This window comes from Elaeis guineensis, chromosome 11 (assembly GCF_000442705.2).
Source record: "Elaeis guineensis isolate ETL-2024a chromosome 11, EG11, whole genome shotgun sequence".
NCBI classification, from domain to species: Eukaryota; Viridiplantae; Streptophyta; class Magnoliopsida; order Arecales; family Arecaceae; genus Elaeis; species Elaeis guineensis.
The window spans coordinates 91,862,534-91,871,406 of NC_026003.2; the positions used below are offsets into that span (position 1 = coordinate 91,862,534).

At 35.6% G+C, this 8,873-nt stretch overlaps 1 protein-coding gene across 1 annotated transcript; it reads right to left on the reverse strand.

Annotated features, from left to right (window-relative positions):
* Nucleotides 1–1,850: 1,850 nt before the first annotated feature.
* LOC140852479 (beta-glucosidase 1-like) lies at nt 1,851–8,279 on the reverse strand. Its single transcript, XM_073245669.1, has 11 exons — nt 7,957–8,279; nt 7,710–7,768; nt 6,546–6,621; nt 6,357–6,428; nt 6,176–6,263; nt 5,464–5,707; nt 4,002–4,117; nt 3,682–3,899; nt 3,548–3,579; nt 2,378–2,480; nt 1,851–2,301 (listed from the first exon to the last, which is right to left on the reverse strand). The coding sequence occupies exons 1-11, from the start codon at nt 8,180–8,182 to the stop codon at nt 2,024–2,026; spliced, it is 1,512 nt and encodes a 503-aa protein (XP_073101770.1). The 5' UTR covers nt 8,183–8,279; the 3' UTR covers nt 1,851–2,023.
* Nucleotides 8,280–8,873: the final 594 nt, after the last annotated feature.

Sequence of the window (8,873 nt, forward strand, 5' to 3'; positions counted from 1 at the left end):
CATGCACAGATCCTCACATGACGGAGTTTAAAAATAGTAATAACTTGGAGAGGTAGTTTGGAGACAAACATAGATTTTTATTTTAGAAATTAATAAAATCTAATTAATGTAGGATTTCTACAGCAAACATGCAACTAAGAAATAAAGATTGAAATAAATAAAGATGATTATATAAATAACTTCTTAGCCGTATTTTTTTTGCAGATGATTATTAAGAAAGGTGCTAAGAATATTTTAATTCACAAAGTTTGATACACAAAATTTGAAACGATATATTTGTCTATTATTTAATAATATTATATAAATAATATACTTGTAGCACTATTAAGTGAAGATGGGTGACATAAAATATTAAACTATATATTTAGTTGGGAAGGATGGATAGGCTTGATTGCCTTTTTCACTTAGACCAGTAGAGGAATGGTCGATTGTGTCGGTAATTATTGACACCCATTGCAAGCAACTTTTAAGTGAAGTTGGGATTGATAACTAAATAAGATTCTGGTGGAAGTAAGATTGCCGTCTAATCACAAATAGATTAGTGTTTAGAGAGAGCTGGATTAAAGTGGCATGCAAACTTTTCCTCCAAGAGATAAAAAATAGCAGAATAGTCTTATCCTAAGTGCGGATTATTTGGGTTAAATAATCATGATCGATAATAATTTTGGATGTATAGGGGCTATGAGCGATGCTAATGCAATATGCAAGTTTAATTAGGATTTAGGGTGTGTTCCTTCTGAAAAATGATATGTTGCGAGGAAAGCCATATTTGCATACTAATGGTTCAAGAAAATAGTCATAGAGATTTTGTATTTCTATAAGTAGCAGCTACAAAATGTGCTGCCGCTGCAGGGGCGCGCACTCATATGGATAAGAAAAGTTGTTCTAGCCTTGCTAGCAGAATGGTGGAGATCATGCATCTCTTCAAGCATCATCATATGTGGTTCTATTTTTGCATGCAGATAGACTCATCAAAGAGGCAAAAATGAAGAGAATGTCTCATAGAAAATATACGAAAAAAGATTAACTTTCGAAATTGCAGTGCATTTACAAATTCTCATGGAGCTTGTGTTGCCTCTTTTTTTTTTTTTTGGCTGAGAGAAAGGAGAAGGACATATTGATAGAGAAGGAAAGAATAAAAAAAAAAAGAAAAATGAAACTAGGTTGTGAGAGTGACAGCAAGAGTTGAGGAAAAAAGACCACATGCTACACCTACCTGCGGCTAATGACCATAGGACAAAACGCAAGAGTCTCTATTTCCCAGGAAAAAAGCTTTAAAAAAGAAAAAGGTGAGCCCAATCTAGATCCATTGCCAACCTAAGAGTGAGGTACGTTTTAGTTTGGTGATATTGTCCATATTTTTAACCCAGTTTTCTCTATTTTGATGACATCAAAGTTGGAATTGCTAACAATCCTATCGAGCACAATGAAACAACAAATATTTTTGTTTTCTTGATGCACATCACCTTCCCACATTTCTCTTTGTATTGATGTTGATTCAAAATAGATTTTGATTGGTTGTAGCCTGACTCGTATCAGTGTTTATTCACCATCTGGGATTGGATCAGTGATCTCTGGGCTCAAATCTCGCCTGCACTTTAATCTGTCCTACCTTCCCCCTTTATATTTTAGTTCTCAAAAACTATATTAGGCTCCTTTAAGCATATTTAACTGGTTGCCTGGAGATTGTCCTCAAAGCTCCCTGGCACTAGTGGAGCTGCAGAGGGGCCAGACTGAGCGGCCCAATGACCCAACCGATAAAATCCCTGGCCTGGCTTGGAGCCCAACTGTTTGAAGCCTAAGATTCTTACGGTGAAACTGGTGAGAGAGAGAAGAGGGCGCAACACCAACCACATATAACCACAACAAATAGTAGTCTCTAAAACATGCTGTAATTAAAATTGGATAAAAAAAATACATTCGAGCTCTGCTGAAAGACTAAATTGCATAAGGTTTTTGAACAGCTTACTAATGCTATACCAAGTTACTAACTATCCTACATGTCTTAATGCTGACAATAAGATCAGTTATTCTTTCCCTTAAGCATGTTCCTGAACCAATATGCTGAATTCTTCGGGTATCGCTCAAGGGTGCTGTAGTCCACATAGACCAGGCCAAACCTCGATGTGTATCCTAACTTCCACTCGAAATTATCAAGCAGAGACCAAGCAAAGTAGCCTACCACATTGGCCCCATCGTCGATTGCCTCCTTGAGTTTAGCTATATAGCTCCTGTAATAATTGATCCTCACAGTATCCCACAAGGCCCCAGGAAGAGTTACGTTACCGGGCTGGTCCATTCCTGTTATCATTATCAATGACGGTGTTAGAAATTATAATTATGGATTGAAGAGGATGATCTCATATGTCTCTCGTACCATTTTCAGATAGAATGATAGTTGGATTGCCGTAAGTCTCCTTAACATAAGTCACAGCCTTGTACATCCCCCACGGGACAATGTAGAGCCAGTCAGAGTGCGCCTGCATAAAGAAAAGCCCAAAATTAATTCTTTATAACTGGGCCATATCAATTCAAGTTATACCACTCAGTCGAGAACCTTTTTTAGACAATAATATCAAAGCAAAGATTTATCACTGTTTAAAAGCTTAGAGTTCTGTTACACAACTAATTGAGACTGTATGGTCTTATCAAACCAAGGTTAATTTGAATATAAGCCAATGGTTGGAAGGGGAACTAGGGTTCGTTTGGAGGTCCGAGACAGGTCAGGGGAAGACTTAATGTTAGCCCCAATAATTTGCAAAAGCTACAAGAGAACTTATCAAATCCTTGCCGGAAAAGTGGCGAAAATTTATGAGACTGTGAGATAGCTCATGCAAGTCAAAGATAGATGTATCATGGATTTACATACCAAAAGCTTAAACCATCAGGAGGATTGACTCAGGTTAGCAAACCCTTATAGTAATTTTTTTTTAAAATTAGTCGACGTGGAATTATGGCAATCTCTCCCATTAAATCTTATGACGCTGTCATCATGGTTGACTTCTACTAGAGAGAGAAGAGCCCACTCTCTAATTAATTTCTTTTCTTTTACTTCTTTTTAAATATTAATAACAAAAGCAAGTAATGGAAATGGGGAGAAGGGTGCTTTAAGATGCAGGAAAAAAATGAGACAGCACTCGACAAGGTTGGCCTATTAAACTAATATCTAGGTTAGCTTTTTTTTTTTAAAAAAAAATCCATATCAAAATGGTAAATATTTTCTAAATATAAAAAATAAGAAAGGATATGGCGAAATTATGTTGAACAGCTAGGGATATGAAACGTATCCTTTCTATCCTCAATCCAAAAGTAGGACCTCGCAAGTGAAAATGAAATTATATTTCAAGACAACTAGAATATAAGTAATATATACATCCAATCGAAACATATTTTAATCGTAAATTTATATTAATTAAGGTAGCTTATATAAAATTATTTTTATTAATGTTATTTACTTAATATACCATAAACGTGATAAGGTGAAAACACTTTTTCTAAATGACTAATTGATTATTTTAATCCTCAAATTAATTAAATAAACACTTACTCGTGGTCCAATTGGCACACCGTCACGATCGTCTGCATTCATCAGAGAGCATTAAAATGAAAAATTGTTGTTTAGAAATAGACAAAATTTGACCTTGTAGTTTTTATTATGTATGAAGAGTTGAAGGATCTCACAAGCAAATGTGACATGCCAGTCTGCCGAGTAGCTAACTGGAGTCTGCGAGGTCGTTGGGTGGTCCTTAATGTAGTAAGACGTATATTGGTTAACCCCAACGTAGTCTATCGATCCTTTTACCATCTCAACTTCTTCACGGGTGAACTTAGGAAGTCTCTCTTTGACAATCTCTTGCATCGTTTTCGGATACTCGCCATATGTTATAGGGTGCAGGAACCTGCAAGCAAGCATGATCAGATTTATTAAAATTTGCTAGCCCACAAGTCTAATATCATTTTCTTTTTCTTCCCACTGTTTAAACTTGGCAGCTTTGTGTTACCATCCAATATGGAAGTCCCTAGATCTATGAGCTGCTTCCTGGTCGCTGATCGAGTTGGTAAGAGGTTCATACCAAACAAAGTCCAAGAGTATTCCTATCCTGCCTTGCTGATGGACCTGTAAATATTAATATAAGGGAAAATGTATCAGTAACCAACCAATTATAGCTAACTTGCCAAGTCACTAGTAAGTTATCAATCAGCGTAAAAGAATTGGTTAGCTATAGATTTCAATCTAATATGACAAATTTGCTCAAAAATCCTAAAAATTAGAGAATTAGAGATAAATCTTCAGTTCTACTTTCAACTGAAAAGCAATTCTCCAGATGAGTTTTATGCAAAAGTAGCTATTCATTTTAAATATAAATTAAAAACAACTACTCTTTTTTGACTAAAATTATCCTTATATTCTTATACCCTTACACCCTTTAAAATATTGCAATATTATATTATCATAATGCAGTATTCTTTTACAATAAGACAGTATTACATTATATTAATGTAGTATTCCTTTATAATAATACAGTATTGCTTTATTATATTATATTAGTGTAGTATTTTTTTATAATAATTAAGACAGTATTATATTATATTAATATAGTATTCTTTTATAATAATGTAGTGTTGCTTTATTGTATTATATTAGTGCAGTATTTCTTTACAATAAGATAATATTATATTATCATAGTGTAGTATTACTTTATAACAATACAGTATTACTTTATAATAGTATAGTATAACTTTATAATAGTGTAGTATTATTTTATGATAGTGCAATACTGTTTTATTATAGTACCGTACTGTTTTATAATAGTGTAGTGTTACTTTATAATTGCCAAGATAATTGAATCATTTCATTCTATTTGGGTAGTTGCTTTTAAGTTATGTTTCTATTAGGAAGGATTTTTCACTTGAAACTTAAATGAATAGCTATTTTTAAGTTTAAACTCAATTGGATATTTTTCATTAGTTTATCCAATAAAAATCTAATTTGAATTTTCTGAAAGCATAATTATACAACGACTTTTTGATCGAATTGAATTTCATTTGAATTATAAATTTTCATTTTTCTCCAGATCCTAAGATGTTTCCGTATCTGTTGACAAATTCAAGCAATGTGCCCCACACAAATCTTTTTCTTGTTAAAACAAACCTTCGGTATAATTATATTATGAAATAAGAAAGGTGGAGAATTATATATGAAATAAGAAAGGTGGATTCTCCAAAGTCTCAATCGTAGTCCTACCAATTCTAATTCATTCCAAACAAGTAAATTACAACTAACAAACATAACCCTCGACTAAGAGATCCAGGCATGGTTGGGTAGCGTTTGAAAGATACTTGATTTTATATTCATATTTTAACGATTTTGCTTACATCAATTGGCATACATGATTTATGATTCTACGTGCATAGGAAAAATGTTTTCACTCAGATAACATATTCGATACTTGGACCATTCACCTGATACTTCTCACGATATCTCTTCACTGCAGCAGCATGACATAAGATTAGATGATGGGCCACAATGTATGGTTCTGTAGAGGAGTTCCCTCCGGCTGAACAGTTGGTGCACCTTCCAGGGGCATGAGTGCCATCATCATACCCAAGAGCTGCCACCACCCTGGGCTCATTGAACGTGAACCAGTTTTTCACTCTATCCCCATATGTCTTGAAACAAAAATCAGCAAAGTTTGCATATGCCTCCCTGCATGATATAATGATCAATCAGAATTATAAACCACTCTCAATAGATTTATTAGAATTCGAAGACCAGCAACATAATTAGTTTTCATATCATGTATGGTCAAAATCTTGAAGCATTGTTAATAGTATCTGGTTGTGTGCACAAACTAACACCAGGCTATGATTTGAAAATTCTGATATATTCTGTCTTTGTTGTTACTTTTGAAGTAGTTACAGGATTGGTTTGCCAGAGACATGCCTTTTATCTGTTTAACAGTGTACTACTTTGTCATATGTAATAACTCGGTACAGGTTATCTCCTCAAATATATGTGCAATTATGCATGCATGAGTGTGTGTTCAGCCGTCAACGGATTCACTATGTCTAAATAGAATCGATCAATGGTCAAGAAGATTGTAGTATGAAAATGAACAAGTTGCATGGTTAAGTGGAACCAAATAAAACCGAGGCTGAAACATTGTAGACTTACACTATCTTAGGGCTCAACCAGCCGAGATACTCATCTTGAAGTGCTTGTGGGAGATCATAGTGGTAGAGATTTGCATACGGAGTAATGCCTGAGATGCAAAGAATTTATTAGCTTAAGACAGCTTCCAAGAGAATTAACGAATTGATTCAGTGTTGGCTTCTAGATTAAAGCAGGAGTTTACCTTGCTTTAACATGTAATTGATCAGTCTGTTGTAATAGTGGACACCTCTCCAGTTCACTGTTCCAGTTCCATCTACAAAAGTAAAACCATTTCACATCAAATGAAATTATTTAGAAAATCACAGCATTATTTTATTTGAAAAAAATGAAGTTATATATGAAAATAATGAGAAATTATTGTATCACAAACTTGGGAAAATTCGGGACCAAGAGATTGAGAATCGATAAGCATCAAAATTCATCTTCTTCATGATGTCCACATCTTCCTGCACCATACAATCAAGTTGTTTGAGTCTGACATATTACTTGGGAATTGAATACAAAAAAGAAAAAAAAAAAAAGAAAAAAGCAAGTAGAAGAATAAAAGACAATGACGAAGAAATCAAATAAAATTGATTCTTTGTATGAATTATGAAACAAGCCTCAATCGCTCTGTCAGGATAATTATCATGTACTAAAAAGTCTATAGGACTCAGACTTTTATTCCTCACAATGAAATTGTGATTCGTTATAACAAGGTCACATGGAGAACGATGTTTATAGTAAATTGTTTTATGGTAGATCCACATCTTGAATATCTCTTCAATTTCGTAATTCCCAGAATCTCAATCAACAGAAGGTTGCTTATGCTGCTCATGAGGCTGACCATGTGATCGATGAAGCCATGAATTGGCTGGCTACATCGGCCTGAAAGAGGAGGGTTTGACTCTCACATCTGGCCCTAACCGTAAGCCTAACGAGTGGCTAGGCTTATTATTTAGGTAAAACAATTAGCTGGATCCAACTGGCGTGATCCGACCCAACCTGACAATATAACCTGGGCGGATTTTGGGTTGGGCTTGGCCTGGATCGTTGATTCCCAGGCGAAGAATGACGATTTTAGATAGCCCCATAAAATTAATTATTTGTTAGGTTTCTGGCCATCCAATTCCCAGTTAATCTTGACATATTCATTCGTCAGAATATAACCATCAGCCATTAAATTTTATAATATACCAATCCTTGTAATCAAAACAAGAATAAGCCAGCTATTAATTAAGACAGACATTATCCACACAAGTCATAATGTTTGTTAGCATATCTCTCGTATGTATTCATAGATAAAAAATATTCATTAGATTTAAAAGAATGTCATGTAATTAATTATATACAAACATTTTTGTATGGGAAAAAAAAGATAAGAAAAGTATCATCAAAAAAAAAAAAAAAGGAAAAAGGAAAAAAAGATGAGAAAAGAGAAAGCATCGCAACCGGTCTTTGGTTAACCTAATCGGTCTTCATCTTATCACCAAACAAGGAACAAGTAAAGCTAACGTTCTATAACTAACAAATCAGGAAAGCTAATATTCTTTACCTTGTAGCGATGGTACTCGTCCACCGTCACGTCGGCGGTGGCGTTGCCTGCAATATTACCTGTTTCAAACAAACGAGTATATATAAACATCAAAGAAATTCAGAAAACGAGCTAAAACTCTGAAGGAAGGCAATATATATATTTAATGGCTTGAAGTTGGGTGGCAATTCTCCGCTGCTTCTCTTTCTATCAAAAAAAAAAAAAAAAAGGCTTGAAGGAGTATGCGATGATTATATTTATATGTTACCTGGGATCCTGACGAAGGTGTCCCAGATGCATGGGCCACGCCCTGCCTTGAGCGCCATCCCCTCCACCTGGTACGCCGACGCTGCCGTCCCGAACACGAAGCCCTCCGGGAAGCTCCCGCGGCTTAGAAACCCGGCGTGCTTCAGAGCGGGCCGCCGTATGTGGGCCGAACAACCAAGGGCAAACAACAAGAAGAAGAAGAAGAAAGAGAGCACTCGAGACCTCATCTTGAGGAGAGCTTGAGGCGAGGAGGAAAGGAATACAAGGTATGGAGGGGTGGGGGTGGGGTGGCGTTAATTATATAGGGTTGGAGTAGGGTTGAAAACCGGGAGAGCATCCAAAGCTGTTGGAGAAGAATTTGGATAAGAATTTTTGTTTCATTATGAGAGTGTTCTACTTATCGGTCTCCTTAAAATTCTTTCCACGTCTGTCGGGGTGATGGGTGAATTGGAGTGGAATGGAGATTTCTCGTGATATTCTCGTTATAACCACGTATGACATAAAGTGAAGTTAAGAGAGGCTCTTTGTAAATGCGATAGAGAATCCTCTTTGGTGGTGGTTAATTATTAGCAAAGAGTCCGGGCACGCAAAACTTTTTATGCGAAAGGAAGCCTTGATGGTTCTGATCACTAGGAAACTCAGGCAAGCACAGGATTTCATGTGAAGGGAGTTCCTTGAGAGATAAGATACAGAGAGACCTCTTTGACGTGACTGAAATATGCATGGCATCGCATGATCCCACAACACTCCGTGCCTTATTCCACCAACACGTGGAACCAAGTGTGTGTAATATATATATATTTTTTTTTCTGGTAAGAAACTGTAACTTCATTCACCGAAATAAGGAGGTGTTTGGTTCGTAACTGAAATCAGAATAGAAATGAAAATCAGAATGGCTTGAAATCAGAATTGGAATGG

Coding starts and splice junctions, on each gene's coding strand:
- LOC140852479 (XM_073245669.1), bottom strand. CDS start 8,182: ATGAGGTCTCGAGTGCTCTCTTTCTTCTTCTTCTTCTTGTTGTTTGCC. Junction 6,622..7,709: donor ACGAGTACCATCGCTACAAG/GTAAAGAATATT, acceptor TGTATGGTGCAG/GAAGATGTGGACATCATGAA. Junction 2,302..2,377: donor TATCATTCTATCTGAAAATG/GTACGAGAGACA, acceptor TAATGATAACAG/GAATGGACCAGCCCGGTAAC.